Here is a 27,424-nt window from a genome sequence, read left to right as displayed (position 1 = left end):
ATATACGGTGTCCGAAACGAAAATCGCTCTAAGTTCATACAATAACAAGAGATATCTCATACCCGATTCGATTGAAACATTACCGCGGGGACATTATCGAATACCGTTATAATATATTTTATAACCATTTTACATTATTTTTTAACGTATTTTTAAAATATATTAAAATAAGAATGTATTAAGGACAATGGAAGGATAATAATAAAAAAACCTCACATAATATAAAATGTATTTTATCTTTATATGGTTACGTAGTACTTTTATGCGAATATAATAGAATCAATTTTATATTAATTAAATAACAGTGTCCTTATGTATCCATGAATTGTGTGATCCATCGAATCCCAGCCACTTGACATAAACCTTCTCTCCTTTCCTGCACAATATTTTTTCAACGAGATACAGTTCAGAATTTGCAACACACTGCAGCTCATATTCATAGAATCCTCCAGCGATAGGTTTTCCTTAAGAATCCTCCAGTAGATGTCACAAGATTAGTTTTCTGCACTTTGATGATTTTAAATATCTCCGTAGTTTAATTTGGTGTGTAACCCTTCTCAAAAACAGTTTTGAATTTGTTGACGTGTACCGAATCACCTACTTTAAATCACACGGGTGCTGCAATTTTTATGTGACTGTACACCGTGGTTAAGAGTTTTTTTGCGATTGTGGGTGTAATATCGAGGGGTCGCATGCCGATAGTTTGATGCTTTCGTGTGTTGTACTCCGACACAAGATGTAGTAGCAAATCGTTCGATTTATAATTTCCATTAAGTGTAAATTGTTTCCACGTAACGTTCTTTAATGTTCGGTTAAAGCGTTTGACAACTGATGCTTTCATTGTGGAGTACGTAGAATAATGATTTGTATTGTGTTTTTTTTTGCACGTTTGCGTTATAAAATTCCTTTCTTTTGTCTGTTTGCAAATTTTTTGGACATCTTCCATCTTTTCGAATTATCTTCGCATTCGCAATAGCAACTTTGCTACCACTTTTGGCCTTGAGCGACATGGCCATGCATGCTTGCTCAGCACGTCGATAACGGTGAGTATGTAGTGATAACCTCGGTGTAAGGACCGTGTGTAAGGACCATAGACATAGTATGAATAGACGGGGCATGACGTCACTACACTGACGCCTGTAAATAATGGGAGCGAGACACATGTATGAAGTGTCCTCCACTCTCTTTCTCTTTTCGCGCATGCGTAATATGATGAAGCGTCGAAATGTTGTTTACAAATAAAAACTTTTTTTTTTTGGTTGCCAAGAAGGTCCCTTTCTCAACTCACTTCAAAAAAGTAAAATTTTCATATTTGAACTTAGCATCAGACATATGCTTAGCATCAGTATTGTATTGCACATGCGCGAAAAGACGAAGAGAGTGCAGGACACTTCATATGTCTATCTCGCTTCCATTATTCGCAGGAGTCAGTTCTCCATGGGAAGGGGAAGGCAATGGCTCCGTCTATTCATACTATGTCGATGGTAAAGACACATCTCGACTACATTCGCTTGCCAGTCATTGTATCCATAAACTATGACGCGTCCTCGAGGAAAATTTCTCGCCGGAGCATGCAACTCCTCGACCAGCAATTGTTTCTCAGACATGTTGGAGTATGATATGTAAATGGTACATATATTCTATGTACTGACTTTTACTCTACATGATGAGTCACTGCGTTGAGCTGTCTTTGAAACTCGTTTAGCATATGAGCTGTAATTTCTACCCTACTTTGGAGCTCTCAATCTTTCTCTCGATTTCATTTTGTCGATCTTTTAAAATTTTTACGGTCTACTGCACGTATCGTTTATTGGCTGCATCACTATCGTCTACAGGCAGCACTACAGGTTGAATCTTGCACGATTTTGCATCAAAGTCGGTGACAATCGTGCAAAGAGCGTTATCACGCACGTAATTTCTAACTAATCTGCTCTATTGATAGTATGGTTCCGCACTACCTCTTTCGAACGATATTCCAAACTTGTTGATTGACATTTCGATGTTGACTAAATGATTTGTTTCACGTAGTTTTAATTTATAATAAAACCAGCTTCGCGAAGTTCCTCGATAATTGATAGAATCTCGTTGTCGTGAGCATTGTGCTCTGCCTGATGTGAGGCCTCGAGCAATTGAAGGTGATACACAAGCTTGTTGAGATTATCCCAATGAACATAATCGATCTTGTTGTCATTTAATGTAATAGCGCTTGATATACCTTGTCCAACTTTTGTGTTTGTTAGTAAGGGTGCAATTATATTTATATATTTAGACCCTTTGTTACCCATTACTTAATTATGTGCAACATGTTCTTGTCTATATGCATTTGTCACCAATAGTATGTTTTTATAATTCTGCAGATAATTATACGTGTACATGTTGGGCATTTTTATAAAAATTAATTCATATAACAGACCAGGTATTCCCGTGTATATTTTACCATCTATGACTATGTTCTCATTCTTATGTATATTGGTAGGTTTTTATCGCCAAGCATTGTTCCAATGTCGGTGAAATAAACTCCGTAAACAGTATTTATGATGATTAGTTTTTTACTGCTCAGAAAAATTCCTATGTATTTTTGACCTAATGGACCGTAGTGCGTGTGCAACTTTTCACGTCCCTCACGTGTTTCTAATTGTCGAACTGACGTCACAAGCGGTTCATTGGCTGCAATTTCAAAAACGTCTTCGACAGAAGGCGCATGGCTGTATAAATCACTCTCATGTTATATTTGCGATGTTTCATTTAAATTAAGTGGTACAGTTTTAGATAGTTTCATTGTCTTTTTAACAGGGGTATTATATAATTGTTAAAAGAAGCGTTTGACCGTTTTCGTTTAGATTTAGTTTCTGCATATTCGTCTTTTCCCGAAAAGAACGTTTCATTCTTAATCGGTTGAGATACATCATTAATGGTATATTAATATTCGTAGGCTCCGGTAATTAATAACAGTCAAGAAAAATTAAAAGCCAATGAGAGCCGGCACAGGATTTTTGTGCAATATGAACTATTTTTATTAATCAATCCGCTTCAAGGCGTTGCAACGCGAACAACATTAAGGGGATGCTAAAGTAAAGAGCGAACTTCGACCGGACCCCAGCGCCGTCAAAACGGAATTACAAATGTCGATAACTAATTCCGTCGGTAAATTATCAACATTTTTAATTTCGTACTGTATTACCATAAACTTAAAACGTACATGTATTGGAAATACATGTATACATGCATACCAATGTGGTAGTGATTTTACTAAACCGTCAAAAGAGACGTTCCAAATATTATAAATTTTACCAGTACCGTCTAAATAGATGCAACTGGTTTAAATTTTTTTTTCAGTTTCATTTAAATAAACATTTCAGGAATTATTAATTTTTCCAGTGCTGTCTAAATAGATGCAACTGGTTTAAATTTTTTTTTCAGTTTCATCTAAATAGATACTTCAGGAATTATTAATTTTTCTAGTGCTGTCTAAATAGATGCCATATGGTATTATAAAATTTTGCAGTACCATCTAAAATTCTAAAGGATACTTTAGGTATTATAAATAATAATATAAATTTTATTAGTGCTGTTTAAATAGATGCATCTTGTTTAAATATTTTTTCGAACAATGCATATAAACAAGAGACGCGTCGTAGCCACGTGCGTGACGTAACTGCTGGTGGATTCGGCGTGCGGCAGCGTAATGAAGAGATACAGGATAGGAGACGAAATGCTCAGCTGTACAGGCCGTGTTGCTATTCCGAGGTCCGAACTCGAGCACACTCACGCATACATCGCGCTCCGTGAACCACTAAACCGTCGCGTGCTCGGCTACGTTCGGTCGGTTCAACGTGAGCGCGCTCAGCTGACTCCGAGACGATCGCGGCGTCTAAATGCTTTTTCGGCGTATGTTTATCACGCGGGCGCCGCCAACTCATATACCGTGTCCATAAGATCGATCTACAAGAAGGTTGTGTGCCAACGGGCAGTGGGCGAGTGCATACCGATCTGCCGATCCGGGTTCAATTTTTGGCGTACTTTTTTCTTTTTTATTTTTTAATACAATCTACGAAAAATTTTTATTAACATAAGACAATATTTATTAATGGTTTAAAATTTTTTCTGTATAAAATAATTTTTTTTATACCAATAAACCATAATTATTATTTATTTTACAGATATTTTTTTTATACGTATCCGAAATGAAAGGGAAAAATAGAACACTATTTTAATGACAATTTTATTTTATAGTTTATATAAAATCAAAATTATTGAAAAATAAAAAATTTAAAGTCAAAACTTTCAATTTTATTTATTCATCAAACTTTCAATTTTATTTGTTCAAAAATTCATTGCGAATTTTTTGACCTAACCGTACGAATGGTTAGTCTGTTCCATACCTTTTACACAATGCAAAAGAAAATTGTGTCATTGAAATAGCATTATATTTGTTTCTTTTATTTTGGATACGATACGTATAAAAAAATAATCACAAAATACGTAATAATTGAATCTTATTGGAATAGAAAAAAAATTGTTTTATACAGGAAAAATCTACAAAAATTTATAAATCTCGTCTTACGTCAATAAAACTTTTTTGCAGATTGTATTTAAAATAAAAAAAGAAAAAAGTGCGCCGAAAATCTAACTCGGATTCGTAGATTGATAGATATTTGTCCGCTGTCCATCGCCATGCTGCCATATTACAGATCGGTCTTACGAACACGGTATACGGACCACCAAAACTTGTTGAAAATTTCTGACGTAGACTTATAGTAAAATGTGCTTGAGATCGGTAAGAATTTTAGATTTTGTGCACATAAATCAAGCCTGAGTTGTCCTTGAGTAAACATTTAGAAACAATACTACGTCTTCAGATTGAGCGTAGGAGTTCTAATAAAAAAGTTACACGACTGCAAAAATTTTATGTCTGAAAATTTTGTGTGCTTGAATGAAACGCGTATATTTAGCAGCAGATTAATTGATGGATGTTCAGATAAATTGCTACGTTAGTCTAACACTTTCCTGCTTCTTTTTATTACCTCTGAATCATACTCGTAGCATTCTCTCTCTCTCTCTCTCTCTCTCTCTCTCTCTCTCTCTCTCTCTCTCTCTCTCTCTCTCTCTCTCTCTCTCTGTCGATAGTGTAAGGTTACTTTGCAGTGCTACGATTTCTCGTAATGCCACGTTCCAAACACTCGGGAGCATCGCAATGCGAAGCTTTTATTGTATTTGATTTGTAAAAATTTTGTTCAAAAATTTAAAAGAAATTTTTATACTTATTTTTTTTTAATTCTAAAAAATATTAAGTGTACTAAGATTTTTAACTAGTAGTAGTATACATTTTCTTATAGTATGAAATAAGATATAAAAATTTACAAAATAATTTTTTAAGGTGATAACAGCTGTTCAAATGGTTGTCGAAGAAAAGTATGTGGGACAGCAAGATATTCCTGCGTTACAAGCAATTGGGTGGGAGGGTTAGTACATTTTTCACATTTTTTAAATGTAAAATTTATTAATATTGATGTTTTATGTTGATTGATCAATTATTCTTATTGTATTACAATAAATATTTTATAGGCATCTTTGGATTTATTGGTATTTCTATCGCTATGATTCCACTCAATTACATTACTGCACCACCGCCTTTTGCAGATAATTCACGTGGTACACTTGAAGCTACTGAAGAAGCTTTCATCCAAATGGGAAGTAATAGCAAATTATTGATAGCTTTTGTCGGTTAGTTTATTATTTTTATTTTTAATATTTTTTTATTTTTTTTTAAATTTTATTAATTATTTTGTATTGCAGGTATAGCATTTAGTATTGCTTTTTTTAATTTTGCTGGTATTAGCGTTACTAAAGAAATGAGTGCTACAACAAGAATGATCTTAGACAGTGTTCGTACAATTGTTATATGGGTCTTTTCTTTAATATTTCGATGGCAAGCTTTTCATTATATGCAGGTAGGATTAAACAACAAAATTAATTATACAGCCACACAAAAAATAATTGATTTGTACACGCATCGGCAAAAATGGTGTTCCTTGGCGAAAAAATTGAGGATCGCGCCGGTGTTGCATCCTTCACCAATGCTGCGCACTTAAGAAAGATAGAATTATGATGAGTGAGAAGACGTGATACCGATTCGCTGGTGTCCAATATCCGTTCCACTCGCACTCAAACAAGAGACGTCATTAGTATCGAGTACGAGTAAAACAGATATTGAACACCGGCGAATCGGTATCACGTCTTCTCACTCATCATAACTCTATCCTTCTTGAGCGTGCGCCGTTGGTGAAGGATGTAACACCGGCGCGATTCTTACTTTTTTTACTTCTCTCCATCTCCACTTTACCGCGCGCCAGGCAACACGTACGGTGCTTTGTGTGTGTGTGTGTGTGTGTGTGTGTGTGTGAGAGATCGCGCGCGCGCGCACACACACACAGGCACACAACACACATTGGTATGTACCACGGACCACACCATAATATCCTTATGTATTTGAGCCGCTGAACATAAATCCGGTATTAGGGTATCATGTAACTTTCTGTAGGATGGAAGATGAAAAATGTAAAGTTTTACGTGAACTTGTAATCATGTAACTCAACGAAACTTATTAAGTAAACTCTTTCACCATCAATTGTGGCGTAAAAATGAAAACATAATGACTAAGTATAAAAACTAATTGGTAATTATTTAGTTTAAGGGACACCGCGCCGATGACCCTGACCTTGACATATGTTGTCAAGGTCATGACGTACCTTTTCCTTATAACTTAATTGGCGGTCATTGTTTGTTAAAAAGTTATTTAAAAAAAGTTTAAAAAATATTTATATACACTTTTTTATAAATTACTTACAAGGGAACCTCGCGAACCCGAAAATTCTGATTTTAATGAAACTTGGCATAAAAGTAGAAGGGGTAAATACATGAATTTAGAAATTATAAGTTAGTGCTTATAAACGGTTTAAAGGGTTGAAACCATCCTTCAAAAATTTAGAGTTTTTGCCTTTTCTCGATATATCTCGTAAACTAAACGATATATAAAAAAATGTTTCATATAAAAGTTTTACAATATAAGTACCTCTATTTAACTATGTTATTTATTTCTTTAAAAAAATTTTTTTTCAAAAACAAATTTTTTTTGTGAAAAAATTTTTTTGGAAAAAATTAATAGAATAGTTAAATAGAAGTATTTATGCCGTAAAACTTTTGTATGAAACATTTTTTTATATTTTGTTTAGTTTACGAGATATATCGAGAAAACGCAAAAATGTCTCAACTTTGAAGCGTGCTTTCATCTCTTCAAGCCGGTTTTGAACCAAAATAAAACATTTCTAAATTAATGTAGTTACTTTCTCTACATTTATGCCAAGTTTCATTAAAATCAGAAAATTTTCCGTTTGGGCTTATAAACGGTTTGAAGGAGTGAAACTATCCTTCAAAGGTTGAGATATTTTTACCTTTTCTCGATATATCTCGTAAACTAAACAAAATAAAAAAAAATGTTTTATACAAAAGTTTTACAGCATAAATACTTTCATTTAACTACGCTGCCCATTTTTCGAGAAAAAAATTTTTTTTAATTAAAATAAATTTTTAATAAAATTGACTTTTATCTATATAGCATTTATAAATTAATTATATTATCTTATACTACGTTTTATTTATATCATCTACGTGTATATTACGTATGTTATATATTATCTATGTTATAATACTATAGATTTATATCTGCATCCCTGTATGTATTAGTTTTCATCTAACAGGCGCGCAATATTAGAGTAGTCATTGCTTTCACACAGTTCATTCTGTCTACGTCACATAATTCACATTCAAGTTTTATATTCGTCATGTCACGGTATATATCATATATGAAATGGAAATCACGTATCAAAGTTTGATATTCTTATTAATGATGTTACGCGTCATTTTCACATCAGTATCAAATCTAACGTATGCTTGATCAATACACCAGTGTCACATCTAACGTGTGCTTGATTTTTCTGTTAGATTGTTTTTAATTATGCGAAGTATAACGTTACACATAAATGTTGCGAATGTTCTTAATACGTTAATTATTTTATTTCAAATTACACATATTCCACCAACGTTTATAAATGAAAGAGAAATACAATTACGTGATGTGATAAAAGATATTATAACAAATGCAGTGAATGACTTATCATTTGATGAACTGTATGAAAGCAACGTGACTACTCTAATATTGTGCACCTGTTAGATGAAAACTAATACATACAGGGATGCAGATATAAATGTATTATAACATAGATAATATATAACATACGTAATATACACATAGATGATATAAATAAAACATAGTATAAGATAGTATAATTACTTTATAAATGCTATATATATAAAAGTCAATTTTATTAAAAATTTATTTTAATTAAAAAAATTTTTTTTCTCGAAAAATAAACAGCGTAGTTAAATGAAAGTATTTATGCTGTAAAACTTGTATAAAACATTTTTTTATATTTTGTTTAGTTTACGAGATATATCGAGAAAAGGTAAAAATATCTCAACCTTCGAAGGATAATTTTACTCCTTCAAACCATTTATAAGCCCAAACGGAAAATTTTCTGATTTTAATGAAACTTGGCATAAATGTAGAGGAGTAAATACATTAATTTAGAAATGTTTTATTTTGGTTCAAAACCGGCTTGAAGGGATGAAAGCACGCTTCAAAGTTGAGACATTTTCTCAATATATCTCGTAAACAAAACAAAATATTAAAAAATGTTTCATACAAAAGTTTTACGGCATGAATACCTCTGTTTAACTATTCTACATTTTTTTGCAAAGAAAAAAAAATTGGTTAAAAAAAATTTTGGGGGAAAAATAAATAACATAGTTAACTAGAGGTACTTATACTGTTAAACTTTTGTATGAAACATTTTTTTATATTTCGTTTAGTTTATGAGATATATCAAAAAAAGACAAAAACTCTAAATTTGTTAAGGGTGGTTTTAACCCTTTAAACCGTTTATAAGCACCAACTTATAATTTCTAGATTCATGTATTTACTCTCTCTACACTTTATGCCAAGTTTTATTAAAATCAGAATTTTCGGGTTTGCGAGGTTCCCTTGTTAGAAAAGAATGAACTTTAAAAATCTGGATTAACATTAACAAGATTTTAACGAGAAACTTGTGTAAAATCGCTTAGGGATTCTCAAAGTAGAGTTTTTGCTTTTTAATTAAAAAAAAGTACATGTAATTTGGATAATTTTTCGCAAAGTGCATTACTTTGAAGATTGCCTAAAAATTTAGTCAAAATTTTTGTCTCGTTTTTTTGGGCGCCAGTGTAGAATAGAACAACACGCACACGCACACACACACACACACACACACACACACACACACACACACACACACACACACACACACACACGGCGGTGCAAAGAGGAACGCGGGCAGGGCCCTTCCCTGCACCCCTTTCCCGTAATGTTTTCTAACTCTAACCCAACCAATTTTATGTCGCTATTTGGATAATGCAAAAACACTGGAAACGAACAGCGTGGATCTTGTTTGGCGTGGAAAGTCACAAACTCATTTGGCACGTTTACCGTAATATTAATAAACGTTTGTACTGTACCACATGGGTTTGCGACTTTGCACGCCAAACAAAATCCACGTTGTTCATTTCTAATGTTTTCGCATTGTCCAAATAGCGACATAAAATTGGTTGGGTTAAATTTAGGAAAAATTACGGTTAAGACGTGCAGGAGGGAAGCGGAGCCTCTCCCCCGCCCACGCGTTTTCTGAGAATATATTCTTTTTCAAACATAAACATAAATAGTTTAATGCAAAGTATTTATATGTTTATTTATGTAATTTTGTTAATAATTGGCTTTTAGTGGAAAATTGAATTTATGTTTTATGAAATAAAGTAATAGATTTATTATTAAGTGCTATACATATTTATTTATTTATGGATACAATTCAGCCATAATTGCAAAAAAACGCATCGATACGTTCGAGAAACGAATATTTACGTTTGAAGACATATTTATTAAAATAACTAACATAATGGTATTTTCGTCAATCATATCATGGAATATTATTACGTACTTCGCGCCAAATACGTTCAATATTTTGTGTATGTGCACCTGTTTCAGAATTTACAAAATTATATTTATGGTTCACAGTAGCATGCTGATAACCTTCATTTCGGAGATAATTGTAAGATTTCCAGCAGTCTTATTGTTGTGCCTGGTTTAATCCATTACTTTATAATATTTAATAGTGTATTTGCTGATCGATTTTCAACAGGTACAATAAATGTATGGTGAGTATCTTTCAATATCTTCAAAAATCCACTGACCAGTAACTAAGCGTCTTTTATGATACTTTTGCTTCCCAACTTTGCATTCATCAATTTCGACAATAATATTTGGCCCGCCTATTGGTTCACTTATACGATCAATCCACAACACACAACTAAACATGATAAAAAAGATTAAACATAATAAAAAAATTACACTTTATTTTTAATTTTAATATATATTGTATTCGTAAATGATTAGCAGAAAAAAATAAAACAATATATATTTCTCGACAAAAATTAGTCCAATCTATAGGCGTTGTTGAGGATATTTCAAGTTTTTTGGTCGAGGAGGACGAATCATGAGGAAGTAATTTATAAAACGACAAGCTTTTGGTACTGACAGCCGGCTATGAGCGAACCACGTTCCTAACAAAGCACTTACTTAAAAATTACACCATATTTTGCGCCTCTCTTTATTTTGAATTTATTTATAATAAGTGGCATGACAGTGATATTGCAATGTAGCAAAATTTCGCGTAAGTTTCATTTTTAATCCACATATTGGACAATTTATTTCGTTCACGAAAATATTTTTTGCAATCAAAAATTCAATGAGAGCAGTATCATCGTTATAAATAACCAAAAACTCGTATAGACGCATTGTCAATGACATTCACAATGTTACTGAATGTTCGAAAACTGTCAGTAAAGAAGTAAATAGAATACCTATAGAAGTATACAAATAATAACATTGTCATTAAATTAAAATCCCCTCCACACACACAAACTTTTACCGTAATATTAATAAACGCTTGTACTGTACTGGGTTTGCGACTTTTCACGCCAAACAAAATTCGCGCTGTTCGTTTCCAGTGTTTTCGCATTATCCAAATAGCGACATAAAATTAGTTGGGTTGCAGTTAGGAAAAATTACGAGGAAGGGTGTGCGTGCGTGCGTGCGTGTGTGTTCTATATAAATATTTTTTAAACTTTTTTTGTCAATAACTTTTTAACGAACAATGACCGCCGATTAAGTTATAAGGATAAGCTACTCAGGGTAATGACCTTGACAACATAAGTCAAGATCAAGGTCATCGGCGCGGTGTCCCTTAAACTAAATAATTACCAATTAGTTCTACAAATTGGTACTTGGTCATGAAAAAATTCACGTGAAATGAATAGAGTGAAAAATGAAAAGTAAAAACATATAAAATTACACGATTAATGCCCAGAATTGCTTTATCACCAACGGAACTATTACGATTTTTAGTGTTTTTAAGCCACTTTTTCGGTTTAAAAGAATCATAGGCGATGGGGCAATTTTGACACCGGATTTATGTTCACTGGCTCAAAATACATACGGATATCATGATCTGGTCCATGGTACAGACCTTTTTTTTGTGTGTAGCTATGTATTAATAATATACAGAGGAAAAAGGTAATTATGGAATACCATTTTATTTTTGCAAATAATTTATTAGATATTTATAATGTGATAACAAAATGTTTAAAAGCATACAAATTAGTAATTGGTTTTACATAAAGAACAATTTTATATGTATTACCAGCAGTTTATCAGTGAAATAATAATATAAAAGTTAACTTATGTTGTCGGCAGTATAACAGTATTGTATACTCCTATAAATTTTTGTGGGAACATAATAGTAATTTAAAGTTGCCGACATGTTGTTGGCAAGTTGTTATATTGTGACACATTAATTTGTCAACAATTGCAGACTTAATTGCTGCAACTTTTATCACAACGTATGATATAAATGTGAACAACATGTCGGCGACAATACAGACACGTTATTATCTAAGTGTTTAAATTAAAAATTTATTAACAATTGATACTTATTATATTGTAAACAAAAGCTCTTCAGACAAATGGTATAAATAAAATAATAAGAATGAAAAAGTTACTTTTAAAACATATCGATAAAGTTATAAAACTTTTACAAATAATTAGTTACCGTTACGATAGGTGCAGTGAGAATAGACCGAACATATATAACAGTAGATAGAAAGTAGATGCTGTGTTGCCTTCTCTCTTATCACATCTGCACAAAGAGGCACACACTATATATATATATATATATATATATATATATATATATATATATATATATATATACACTGGCGCAAAAAAAAACGAAACAAAATTTTTGACCGATTTTTAGGCAATCTTCAAAGTGATGCAACTTTGCGAAAAATCATCCAAATTAGATGAACTTTTTTTTAAATTAAAGGGCAAAGACTCTACTTTGAGAATCCCTACGCGAAAGTTTGATTTGTTAAGTGCGAACCTTTTGTATCGCATGAAAACCAAACATGTACTTTTTTAATTGAAAAAAGTAAAAGTTTGTTATCATTTTGCACAAATTTCTCGTTAAAATCTTGCTAATATTAATTTAGATCCTTAAAGTTCATTCTTTTCTAAGCAATTAAAAAAAAATACATGTCGATACGATGTTTTTTGTTGATTGCACGCGAGTTTGAAATTTGTACTGCATTTTAAGATATTTTAGCGAATAAATACGGTATTTTTTTAATATCATGAATTTTAAGTATCAATATGATATTGCACATTGATTTTATTCGTGTTGAACTCAATCATACCGCTGTCATCAAAGTGACCCGATTTGCACCACGCGGAGAATGACGATCGGATTTTGTACATCATGTGGCTCTGAAATTCATCGGTGGAAATTTGTACTTACTGATCTGAATATAACGGATAGCTGACGCACCAATTTCACTGAAGTCAACAGAAGATCACATTCATATATACTCATAAACGCATACATACACGTAAACATACATATACACATACTCATACATAAAAAATAAAAGTTTAAATTTTATTTTAAAAAATCAGCCTTTTCAGGGCCACATGATGTACAAAATCCGATCGTCATTCTCCACGTAGTGTATCGGGTCACTTTGATGACAGCGGTATGATTGAATTCAACACGAATAAAATCAATGTGCAATATTGATACTCAAAATTCATAATATTAAAAAAATACCGTATTTATTCGCTAAAATACCTTAAAATGCAGTGCAAATTTCAAACTCGCGTACAATCAACAAAAAACGTCGTATCGACATGTTTTTTTTTTAAATTGCTTAGAAAAGAATGAACTTTAAGGATCTAAATTAATATTAGCAAGATTTTAACGAGAAACTTGTGCAAAATGATAACAAATTTTTACTTTTTTCAATTAAAAAACACATGTTTGGTTTTCATGCGATACAAAAGGTTCGCACTTAACAAATCAAACTTTCGCGTAGGGATTCTCAAAGTAGAGTCTTTGCCCTTTAATTTAAAAAAAAGTACATATAATTTGAATGATTTTTCGCAAAGTTGCATCACTTTGAAAATTGCCTAAAAATCGGTCAAAAATTTTGTTTCGTTTTTTTTTGCGCCAGTGTATATACATATATACACACTGGCGCAATAAAAAACGGGACACAAATTTTGTCCGAATTTTTAGGCCATCTTCAAAGTAATATAACTTTGCGAAAATCATTCAAATTGAATTCACATTGAACATAAATTTTTTTTTTTAATTAAAGGGCAAAGACGCTATTTTAAGAATTCCTAGGCAAAAGTTTGACTTGTTAAGTGTGACCTTTTTATATTGCATGAAAACCAAACATATTTTTTTTATTGGAAAAAGTAAAAGTTTGTTATTCTTTTTCACAAGTTTCTTGTTAAAATCTTGCTAATATTAATCCAGATTCTTAAAACTTATTTTTTTCTAAGCAATTAAAAAACATGTTGATATAATATTTTTTGTTGATTATACACGAGTTTGAAGTTTGCACTGCATTTTAGGGTATTTTAGTGAATAAGTACAGTATTTTTTAGATACTGTACTTTATTATTTGTAAATTTCAATTGTTATCAATGCAGATTTAAGGATGTATCGGACTGAAATTCAAAATGGTACAAAGTTGCTAAAAATTTATGAAATTGTTCTCTTAGTTTCCCTAATGTACTACGAAAAACTATTGAAAACGCATCCACTAAACGGTTGCTGAGTTATAACTATTTTAATTTTCACTGATTTTACATGGTATTCTTTTCTATCTTATGGAAAAAGACGATCTTGACGGATGAAACAGCTAAAAAAATATAGAAGAAATAGTACTAGTGGTTTGAATTTTTTTGTACATCTAGTATATGAATAGATAAAAATATCTGCCAAGTTTCAATTGTCTTTACTACACCGTTTTAAAGAAATAAAATATAACGAGATAATTGTGCATTTTCACTGTCAAAAGTTTAAACTCATAAGTGAAAAAAATCGCAAATACGTGAAAAATACCTTTGTAAGAATAAAAATAAGACTCCAACTATCGTTCAAGTTTCTTACATCTAGATTTACTAGGCGTAGATATTTAAGTATTTCATATTGAATGCACTTTTGTCTAAGATTGTATAGCCGATACACCCTTAATTGGTTGAATCGTACACTCGATTGAACTTCAATCGGTTTTAATATGAAGTGAATGTGGATTCTACATGGTACTTCCGGATTAATATTAATCGGATGCTATTGGGTTGAATTGTTGAGTTGATCTTATATTGGAATCAATACGATGTTGACTTCAACCGGGCACTATTGATTTGAATTGTACACACATTTTCACAATGTTGAATTAGATTGAATGCGGTATATCCGCATTAAGTTTAATCGGTCGCAATCGGTTTTAATTGTCAAAATATACCTACAATTTTGAATTGGATTAAATGCGATATTTCCGAATTGAGTTAAATTGGACCCTATTGGTTTTGATTGAACAAGTATTTTCACAATTTTGAATTGAACTGAATGTAGTATTTTTAAATTAAATTCAATTGGACGCTATCAGTTTTAGTTGTTGTATTATATGCACAATTTTGAAGTGGACTGAATATGCTATTTTTAAATTGATTTTAATCGGGTGTTATCGGTTTGGATTGTACACATATTTCCAGAATTGTTCAACAGTCAGTTTTGCAAAAAAAGATATTTAATGTACATTTATAAAATACATTATTTCTGCAATTTAAAAAATAAGGTTATTCTTAAAAAAGATATTGTTAGATTGGTTTGTTTGCGGTCAAAGAAATGAAGTGCCAAAGTTGAATTTGGCGTGTGGCCCACGCCGTGTATCAACGAAGAGTTAATAATCATTTATTGTATAATCCGTACTAACGGATTCCTATTCAAAATACGAACGATTGAAACCGATTCAATCCGATCAATTGACATAATTTTAGATTAAAACTAATTAAGACTCGTTTTAATAGGCTTGAATATCTAAAATAAACAGATTTAATCGAAATCAATCAAGTATTATTAGCAGAATAAATTATAAAATAAAACAATTGAAACCGATTAAAAACGATTAAAAACGATTATACGTTATAATCAATTAAAACGATTAAATATGATTAAGACCGATTAAATTAAAGTGCTCACTTAATTGAACCCAATTAAAAAATGAATCGGTTTGAATCTGAAATCTTGATCCGGTATTTCCGTATAAGAAACAATTTAAACGATTGAAAACAATTAAAACCAATTAATCGTACTTAATTCAATACAATAGAAACCAATTAAAATTATTTTATACATCATTAATCAGTTTTTTTGGTTTTAATCGGTTTAATCGGCACGAATCCAAGATTTCCGGATCAAGATTCCGGATTGAAACTGATTCAATTTTTTTATTGGTTTCAATTGGTCGTTTTTAGCAAGGGTAATTTTAAAGTAAAGTCAGATAATACAGAAAATTGATGATAAATTTCTGATGTTTAGAAAATTAATTACTATAAATATTCAAATAGTCAGTAACTAATAGCGAATTCGGTTGCTTGCACTAGTGCGCACTGAGTGTATATTAAGGCTTGTTTATAGTCAATTTTTATATTTAAGAATCATCTTAAATTCTTCTTAAAATACTTCTTAACCAGTAAAATGATCTGTACAACATCCATAGAATTATTTTTTTGGTTAAATAGTTTTTGAACATGTATTCTTAAATATAAGAATACTAATGTAAAATATATAAACAAGCTTTAGTGCGCACTAGAGTCCCTAGAATACAGAATCTGGCCAATAGCCCCTCAAAATGGCGTACGTGCAGGAATAAAAAACAAACCTATAACTGTGATTGTCAGTGATTTCAGGAATTCCACGTATTTTCTTAACTTTTTTTGGTTGTAAAAAGGTAAATACATAATATATATAAAGTTAATTTAATTAAGCACTTTTTATTGAATGTATGTCTAAATGGTTTACATTAATAACTGCAAGGACGCCAAAACTTGCGTTAAGCAAACAAGCAGGTGATGAAAAAAAAGAGAAACAATTCAATGACTCTATAGCATTTCTCGAATCTAATATAAAATTATTTAGAGAAATAAAAATTGGTTATCAACCCAAATTTAAGCCTGTGCAAAATGGTATTATGATTACCACAAGTTCTATTATTGAATTGACGAAATATTTAATACATAAACGGGGATTTTTATACGTATTAACTGGTCGATTAACACAGGGTTGTTGAAAACGTTTTTTCTGCTATAAGAGCAAGACATGCAATTCCAAACGCATTACAGTTTAAGCAGAATCTAAAACTTCTTACAATATCAAAATATATGAAATCACTATGTACTTCAAATTATGATGAAAATGATGGTGAAATAATTGGCGATTTTCTAGATAATCCGACAACAATTATACAGTCTAAACAATGTGAAAAAGTAATTTCTATTAATCTTAACAACAATATTCAACTCGACAATATTGAAATGAATATATTGTACAGTATAGCAGGTTACATTATCACAAGTATTGTTAAATGCACAAAAACGTGTTCTGAATGTTTATATTCTGTTGGATCAAAACATTATTTTCATAAAAAATATGCAAAATTAGTTCTTTTGAAATGCTTCCGTAAAAACACACTATTTTTCGTCAATGAGGAAACGTTTAATTATTTTCTCAAGATGGAAATAATTATTTGTTTATACATATCATATTTAAAAAATACAAAATGCAATTTTCTTCGTTTTTATTTGGAAAAAATGAAAGATGTTTACTGTAACACAATAAAAGATTGCCACAATTTAAAATTAAAAATAATGGAACGTTTCATATTATATAGAATGCGTATATCGTGTGTAAAAACCAACTTAAAAAATAAAAATTATGGTAGCAAAACCATGGCAATGCATTCTTCCGTTCGTTAAAAACGTTATGTATAAGATATATATATATATATATATATATTTTTTTTTTTATATATGGATGTTGTACTTTCACGTTATATTCTGTTACATATTTTTGTGTATTTACATATGTGCGTGTATTTGTAAATAAGTTTATAGCAATAAAAACGTTTTTCTGATTTATTATTTTACATTTATTAATATGCGACTTTTCTTTATTTTAAAAATTCCGCCATTTCCGCCATTTTGAGGGGCTTGTGAAACTGAACCAATAGAAAGAAATCTACTTAATGGCCAGACTCTGTATTCTAGGGACTCTAGTGCGCACTAGTGCAAGCAACCGAATTTGCTATAAATGTTAAAAATTCACTGTGTAAGAGTAAACTGTTTGTTTACAGTAAATTGGTTACTGTTTTTCTATATTTGAAACACAGATTTTTAAATAATTACGTACTAAAAATCAGCAAGTGAATTTTAGGTCTTAAACCGCAAAAGTTATGTTTTGTTTTGAAAAAAACTTTTTTTATACAGGATTATCTTTACTGAAAATCAGATTTTGCGATTCGAAACGTTTTGATTTCGAATAAAAAATCTCGCACCATTTAACTGAAATTTAACGTGCGCAAATTGTCCTTCTACAAGGAGGAAATATGGTGCATTATGTTGCGGAAAGAATGCAAATTTCTTGTTCTACAGTTTCTCGTGCTGGGAAAAATTTCCAAGAAAAAGGAAGATTTGAAGGTTGTGAAGGTTCCGGTCGAAGGCGAATCATTACGCCTAGAAAAGACCGGCAAATAATCTATTGTCGAGGTCATCGTTACGATCGTTCCTGCGTCAACCCATTAATGCATTCAACGGTGGTTCTGTTATGATATGGGATGGAATTTGGTACAATGGGCGCACTGAATCTTATCACCACCAGGAGTGACAGCAGTACATTACATTGATGAAGTTTGAGACTGCGTGTAATGTCAGTGGGATGTCGAATAGGACGAAATTTCGTATTTATGCACGATAATGCACGTCCTCACACTGCAATAATTACCCGACAATTTCTCCGAGAAAACAGGATTACCGTTCTGGCTCATCCTCCTATAAGCACAAATCTTAATCCCACGCAGCATATCTGGGATTTAACTGAACAATGGCTCAGAGATCCAGAGAAATACTAATTTCCATGACCTATCAGAGCTGCTGGTGCGAATTTGGAATAAAGTACCGCAATGGGAAATCTAAGCATGCATCAACATGGAAGAATGTTTGCAATAGATCATTAGACAACGAGGATGAAACACACTATTAAACAAACACACACACACATGCGCATAACATGTACACAAACATACACATTTATCTACACTCATAAATCACACTCATAAATATACACATACACATAAACATACACATACTTATACGTAAAAAATAAAAATTCAAATTTTATTTAAAAAATCGGCCTTTTTCAGGGTCACATAATGTGCAAAACTCGACCGTCAACCTCCACGTGGTACACATTGGGTCACTCTGATGATGGCGGTATGATTGAGTTAAAGACAAGTAAAATTAATGTGCGATATTGATACCGTTTCATGATATTCAAAATATACTGTATTTATTCGCTAAAATACCCTAAAATGCAGTGCAAATTTCAAACTCGTGTATAATCAACAAAAAACATCGTATTGGCATGTTTTTTTTAAATTGCTTAGAAAAGAATGAGCTTTAAGAATCTGGATTAATATTAGCAAGATTTTAATGAGAAACTTGTAAAAATGATAGCAAACGTTTACTTTTTTTAATGAAAAAAAACATGTTTTGTTTTCATGCAATATAAAAAGGTCACACTTAACATATCAAACTTTCGCCTATGGATTCTTAAAGTAGCATTTTTGCCTCTCAATTTAAAAAAAATACATCTAATTTGGATGATTTTTCCCAAAGTTACATCACATTGAAGATTGCTTAAAAATTCGGTCAAAATTTTTGTCCTGTTTTTTTGCGCCAGTGTGTGTGTGTACGCTTTCGTGCGTACATGCGTGGCGTGTGTGCGTACTTCACACAACAATTAAAGAAACATCTAAATTTTCTTTAAAAAATAGGCAAAATTCAATCAACTCCGTAACTTCGTTAAAAATGAACGAAATTTAAATTTCCAAAAAGCATTTTAAAGGTTGAAATTTCTACTTTTGAAAGCTTATCGTCATTTAAATGTTTCTGCAAGTGTGAAAAATTTTACATGCAGAAAAATACGAATTGGACCAATTGCGTTTATTTTATTATACTTTGTCGGCCTGTCATGTCTCTCATAAAATTTTGCGAGAATTTTTACCTTTTTAACGCGAAAGTTTGAAGTTTTTCCTACAAAATATTTTTTATTACCGAGTTACCTTTGATTAAATAAATACTGAGCACTTTGAATTTGATTGCTCATAACTTCGTTAAAAATTGTCGTACTGCAATGAGTAAAAAAAATTCTTAAAGCTGAAACTTTACTTTATCAAATTGAATAGCAGTCAAATTTTTTAAACAAATATTTAAATTAGCCATTAATGAATAAAGATAATGTAAAAATGACTTATTTTTTCACATTTTTTAACCCAGAAAACAATTGCATGAAACAACAATAAAAATTTGTTCTCTCATTTTTTAATACCTAGAAGTACATTAAATTTGGCAAAAAATCGCCGAATCCATTTTTTCATGGTAGCCACTGTTTTTGTCGACCAAAATGTATAAAAACCTGTAAAATTTCAGTAAGAAAAAATGGAAAATAAAATTAATTAATGTAAAAAAATTGGTATCCGATACACTGGCACTACGTTGATCGTTATTAATTGTGTCTACAAGAGAAAAACATTCTTTAATTTTTTTTGACAAAAGGGCATAGCGGAATAAGCAGGTGAAATCTGCTCCCGCACTAATCGAGCTCAAATTGATATCATTAGTTGGCACTCTTGAGATATAAAACTTCCCCAAAAATTAGCTACAAAATTGCATTTTTGAGGGAGTTATGGAGGGGGAAAGAAAAATAAAGAAAGTGGTTTTTTTCGAAAATGGTTGGATCGATTTTAATGAAAAAAATATATGTTGTAAACATCGTTTAGACAAGTTTAAGAAAATTTTAAGTCATTTTTTTGGTAAAAAAACCCAATAAAATTTTTTGAATTTTTTATGAATTTTTGGGGGGGTGATAGTTCTGAGATACCACTTTTATATTTTCACAAAAAGATCTCTAAATTTTCTTCTTTAACATATATTTTTTTCAAATCAATTGAAGTGGTGGAACATGGTTAAAAATAATAATTCACACCGCGCCGTTGTGCCGCGCCGCATCGGCTGGGCGACCGGGCCGCGGCGCACGGCGATTGTTGTCATGTCAAGTCCACCAAATACCACACAGACATTTGCTGGACGGTAGTGCGGCAAGTACGACTTGCGAATCGTTAACAAAAACTTAAAAAAACCGCTGACTAAGCATAATCTAAAGCATACCACGAGCAGAGATCGGCATCGTCGATATTTTCAGTAATATTTTTAGCTTTAATTGATGATTACTTGATTAATCATTAATCAAAGACGAAAATTATTTGATTACTTGATTAATCAGTAATCAGAGATGAAAATTATTTGATTATTCGGTTAATCGATAATCAAAGAAAAAAATTATTTAATTACTTGATTAATCAATAATAAAAAACGAAAATTATTTTATTATTTGATTAATCGATAATCAAAGACGAAAAATATTTGATTATTTGATTAATCAATAATCAAAGACGAAAATTATTTAATTACTTGATTAATCGATAATCAAAGACAAAAATTGTTTGATTACTTGATTTAATCAGTAATCAAATTTTTAATTAATTGATTAATCAGTAATCAGAGATGAATATTATTTGATTATTTGATTAACCGATAATCAAAGACGAAAATTATTTGATTATTTTGTTAATCAATAACACAGATCTGCGAATAATGGAGTTGTAATTGTTGTTGGGCAGCTGAGGGTCATTTCCGAAGTAATTTTTTGCGTAGAATCCGAATCCGAGCTCAGAATTGGCCCATCACGTCAGGATTTTGAGATATTTGAGGTTATATACACGAGAAAAGGCTATTTTGGCTGTTTTTGAGGTTAGATACAGGCTGTAAAAAATTTTTTGAATTTTTTCTATCAATTCCATCATTTAGTACTATCCTTCTCCTTCAAAACGAGCTCTCGAATAATGCCGTACAATGTTTCTTTCAAAAGTTATGGCCATTTTAAGATGACACGTCATATTTGATTCGTAGTACGAGGATTTTGAAAATCAACCAATCTGCGCTAAATTTGGTATAGGGGGGTTTTGATGTCGCTGATCAACAATATTAGGTCAGATTTCAAAAATTGAAGGTGACTTCTAATGTGGCAGACGAGTATATTTGCAATTTGAATTTCTCAATTCATCTTAAAATGGCCATAACTTTTGAAAGAAACATCGTACGGCACCATTCGAAAGCTCATTTTGAAAGGGAAGGATAGTATTAAATGATGAAATTGGTAGAAAAAATTCAAAAAATTTTGTACAGCCTGTAAATAACCTCAAAAACAGCCAAATTTCGTGTCTATAACCTCAAATATCTCAAAATCCTGACGTGATGGGCCAATTTTGAGCTCGGATTCGGATTCTACGCGAAAAATTACTTCGGAAATGACCCTCAGCTGCCCAATAACAAAACCTCGCAGATCTGATGTGTTATTAGATTAACAAGTAATCAGAATAAGATAATTTTTATTATTTGATCAATTAGCATTCAGACCTAAAAATTTGGCAATTACTTTATCGCTCAATAATCAGGATCAAATGTGAAATATTGAATGAAATGATATTTTGACGAATGAAATAATATCAGCGTAAAGTAGCAATTACACATATATAGAAAAAAATAATATATGTAAGGAAATGTTTTTCTATTCAATTTACAATATAAATTCTCCGTTTTTTTTTTAAATAAACATATCTAATTTGAATGAAAAAGTTTTTGTTTATTATAAATAAATTATATTATTATTATATAATATATTATTAATAAAAATAATATATTTAAGGAAATATTCTTCTATTCAATTTACAATATAAGTTCTCCGTTTTTTTTAAATAAACATATAGAATTTGAATGAAAAAGTCTCTGTTTATTAAACAGAAACTTTTTCATTCAAATTCAATATGTTTAATTTAAAAAAAATGGAGAATTTATATTGTAAATTGAATAGAAGAACATTTCCTTAAATATATTATTTTTTTCTATGTGTAATTGCTACTTTACGCTGATATTATTTCATTCATCAAGATATCATTTCATTCAACATTTCACATTTGATCCTAATTACTGAGCGATAAAGTAATTGCCGAATTTTTAGGTCTTAATGCTAATTAATCAAATAATAAAAATTATCTTATTCTGATTACTTGTTAATCTAATAATCAAAGACTTTCAATATTGATTATTGATTAATCGAGTAATCAAAAATTTTTACTCTAATTATTGATTAACAAAATAATCAAATAATTTTCGTCTTTGATTATCGGGTAATCAAATAATCAAATAATTTTCATCTCTGATTACTGATTAATCAAGTAATAAAAAATTTGATTACTGATTAATCTAGTAATCAAATAATTTTCGTCTTTGATTAACCCAGATAGCCACAAATGTATGTATGAGCACAAATTGTTCTCATGTTGCTAATAAAGATGTTAGCATCTTGCTGTGCATTTACGTCGTCCCTTGTGCTGTTGTTTGCTAGCATTCGACACTGATCTTAAATAATGCTAGCATAATGTTTGAAACGTGCAAAGAATTTTATTTCCGACATCAAATGCTAGCAAACAACAGCACAACGGACGACTGCATAGGAAGATGCTAATATCTTTATTATACCAAACTGGCTATCTGGGAATAACACAGGCACACACAAAAAAAAGTGGTTGGTCCGGCGGACTAGACTAGTCAATCCTTATGTATTTCGACCCGCTGAATCCGAATCTAAGGTCAAAATTGCAAAGTTATCTCGCATTTTCTAACCTCAAAAAAAATATTTTTTTTAATGTTGGTCCGACGGACCAGACTAGTCTATCCTTATGTATTTTGACCCGCTGAATTCAAATTCAATGTCAGAATTGCTGCATTGGCTCACTTTTTCCTAACCTCAAAAAACACCTTGTAAAAGCAGTTTGGATCACAAACGTATAATCCGGAACGTTGCGTAACCACATTACCCGGGGAAAATTTTTTAGAAAATCACAAAAGTCAAGATTACAGAGAAAGGATAAGCAGAAATGATGGAGAACTATAGAAAACTAGGTTGCCTAATGAATCTTAAGTTGTATTTCTTAGATTCTCATATCGACTATTTCCCAGAAAATCTAGATGATTATAGTGAAGAACAGGGAGAAAGATTTCATCAGGACATCAAGGAGATGGATCGATACCAAGGCAAGTGGGATGTGAATATGATGGCTGATTTCTGCTGGACGCTCAAACGTGATGTCTCTGTAAAAGGAAAGAAACGTAAGAAAAAGCCATTGCACAGAACCTTCGAGAATAAAAGAGATATAATAGAAAAAGGGAGTGAATTTTCTACGCTATTCACAGAAGCTCAAACTTGTTATCCGTATTGAATTTTTCCCGGGTAATGTGGTTACGTAAGCTTGCACGTTCCGGATTATACATTTGTAATCCAAACTGCTTTTACAAGATGTTTTTTGAGGTTAGAAAAAAATGAGCTAATTCAGCAATTCTGAATTTGCAATATTGAATTTGGATTCAGCGGGTCAAAATACATAAAGATACACTATTCTGGTCAGCCGGACCAACATTATAAAAAAATTTCTTTTTTGAGGTTAAGAAAAAATGAGCCAATTCAGCAATTCTGACCTTGGATTTGGATTCAGCGGGTCAAAATACATACGGATAGATTAGTCTCGTCCGTCGGATCAACAGTTAAAAAAAATTTTTTTTAGGTTAGAAAATGCGAGCTAACTTTGCAATTCTGACCTTGGATTCGGATTCAGCGGGTCAAAATACATAAGGATTGACTAGTCTGGCCCGCCGGACCAACATTTAAAAAAAATTATTTTTTGAAGTTAGAAAATGCGAGCTAACTTTGCAATTCCGACCTAAGATTCGGATTCAGCGAGTCGAAATACATAAGGATTGACTAGTCTAGTCCGCCGGACCAACCGCTTTTTTTTGTGTGTGCCTGTGTGATTAATCAGGTAATCAAATAATATTAATGTATTATTATTTTTTTGCCGATTCCTGACCACGAGAAGGTCGCATGGTCGAATTTATGCTTCGTTCTTTGTGTGCGTGCGTGCTTGCATACGAATCTTAACCCTCTGACCGCACACTATCAAAAAGTTACGTTCACTGCACACATGGGTATACGACACCCGGGAAACTTTGACGATTTGTATTTCGGGCAAAAATCGACAAATTTTAATCCATTTTTTTTATTCCTAAGGAAAATTTCTCAGAATTGTGATAAATAGATTAGAAAGTCGTATGTATAAACTGGAAAGAGATATATTCGATAGACAGACAATAAATTAAAAAATTTTGCAAAAAAAATTTTTTTTGCGATTGTATTTTGTAGAAAAAAAAGAAAAAGTACTCCAAAATATGGTAATTGGAAAGCTGAAGAGTTATGTTTTAATAATCTATTATCAATTTTTTTATTTGTACCAAAAAGTATATTTTTTTAAAGATATGAATATTCACTATTTTTCGATCTGACGGTTAATACCGTAAAATCAAAATCATCGAAATATTTGTGAATAAAACGACAACAATTATTGTTTTCATGATTATTTATTGTTTATTTAATTCAAATATAAAGAAATGGAAGTTCAACTATTCACTTTTCCGTGTATTCACTTCTCTGGAAACACACAGAAAAAAAGAGAATATTTTTGTTAAATCAAAAAGATTTACTTGAATGAAGATTTATTTCAAAATTTTATATAGTTTAACCAAGAAGATAATATTCTTGTTATTTAAGAATAATTTTCTTGAATGGAAAAGAAAAAATATTGGATAAAAAATATTACATGTTTAAATCGAAGATTATAATTTTTTTAGAATAAAATTATCAAAACAATTATATCATATTTTTAAAATAATACTTATAGTATTGAAATAAGACTTTAATATTTTGAAATTCAAGATTTTCAAATTCTTCTAAGAAGATTATATATGATGCTTATATATGAAACAAGGATCGCGTTAATTTGAATACATAAATTTCAATTTGAGAGTAATTTTTTTTCCGTGTACAAAAATTAATTTGTCATACACGAAAATATACTTCACTAATGTTCTTTTACTTGGTTTATTAAAAAAAGTAATTTATAGTTGAATGCAATTACTTTTACTTAGATTTCAAATTTCCGCTCTGCACAATTTTGTAACGTTCGCCGCACACTGGATGTATCACACCCAGAATCGAACTTCCGTTCACACTGCTGCAGGCACTAAGCGAGTAATGACCGGATCAAGCACGCATAAGATAGAAGGGACACCTAACTTTTTTCTTTCCCATGTTCCATCTCCGCACTACTGCTCGTTATAAAATGGCGCACGTTTGAAAATTAGCCTGGGTGTGGCTAACCCCGTGTGCAGTCAGAGGGTTAACTTTTCTTTTGCTGTATTTTCGTATTTTTAACTCGTTTTTATGCATACGTACATGATGTGAATGTGTACATGATGGTATGTGTATGCGCATGCGTGAAATGTACAAATAAATAATTGGCGCTAATCTAACTTAATAGTACGTGTTTCTGCCTCTATTTAAAATTACTTCTTGCAATCGGTTTTACGTATTGATGCAACGGCGTATTGCTGCCTGAAGAATTTGCTGCCAAGTTTACTGAAGAACTCTGACAAGCGAAGGCAAATGATATATTTGGATAATAATCGCGTACTCTACGTTCTAACATCCCAAATATGCTCGATTGGATTCAAATCGGGACTCAATGGCGGATGCATTAATGTCTCGATTTGATATTTCCTCAAGAATTGCTGAGTGTATCGAGCATTATGCGAGTATAGTGCGTTTTCATGCACTAGGTGAAACTTTCGACCAATTCGAATTTTAATTGGTAGAACGTATGGTTGCACTATCTCACAAACGTATTGTCTAGCAGTTAATCATGGAGGAAAAAGTACTAGAGGTATTCGTCGAGATATGCCCATACCATTACAGAACCACCATGAAAAATTTGAATCGGTCTATTGCAGTTCTCTGAATAACGTTTTTCTCGACATCGCTAAACTCGGATCCGTCTATCATTATCAAAAACGCAAAATCTAGATTTATTCACAAACAGTACAGAATTCCTTTGCTTTTGTCGCCTGTTGATTAAAGAAAGAGCATAATTTAATCGCAGGCGACCATAATGGATAAGATATGGAAGCTATACTGGCCGACAAGCGTGTAATCCCACTTCTCTTAAACGATTTATTACTGTTGATACTGAAATTGAATGTTGTCTATCATGGTTAATATGGTCGGCGATTGTACGTGCGATTCCGTATTGCTTGTCTTTCGAAATCGAGAATAATTTCTGTTAATGACAAATGGACTTACTCCGAAATTATTGGCAATGTATCGTTGATTATAATTTTCTTCGAAAAGACATGCAATCCGAGCATAATCCGCTTCCAATAAATGACACAAAGGCATCTTATAAGAAGTAAAGAAAGATATAAAATAATTTTAATAAGAATAATAAAAAATAAAATAAGAAAAAAGAGAAAACTGTAATAAGTAAAATTTATGAAATTAAAATAACAAAATTATCTTAAAAAAACCGTTAATTAATACGATAAATCGCCAGTAAAATAATCATATAAAATCAATCATATAAGTATATC

The 27,424-nt window shown here is 31.3% G+C and overlaps 1 protein-coding gene across 3 annotated transcripts in view; it reads left to right on the top strand.

The window, feature by feature from the left end:
• LOC105833803 (solute carrier family 35 member F6) overlaps nt 1–27,424 on the top strand; it is a 160,908-nt gene that overhangs the window by 62,894 nt on the left and 70,590 nt on the right. For all 3 annotated transcript variants that reach the window (XR_004963756.1, XM_036288691.1, XM_036288690.1), the window contains exons 4-6: nt 5,378–5,462; nt 5,566–5,724; nt 5,797–5,951. Coding sequence is in view for 2 of the 3 variants with exons in the window: in XM_036288691.1 (XP_036144584.1) it covers nt 5,378–5,462; nt 5,566–5,724; nt 5,797–5,951 (399 nt within the window). In the remaining variant the exon portion in view is untranslated. The remainder of the gene's footprint in view (nt 1–5,377; nt 5,463–5,565; nt 5,725–5,796; nt 5,952–27,424) is intronic.

Source organism: Monomorium pharaonis, chromosome 6 (genome assembly GCF_013373865.1).
Source record: "Monomorium pharaonis isolate MP-MQ-018 chromosome 6, ASM1337386v2, whole genome shotgun sequence".
Taxonomy (NCBI): domain Eukaryota; kingdom Metazoa; phylum Arthropoda; class Insecta; order Hymenoptera; family Formicidae; genus Monomorium; species Monomorium pharaonis.
The sequence above is the reverse complement of the archived record's forward strand: the minus strand, read 5'-3'. Positions and strand labels throughout refer to the sequence as shown.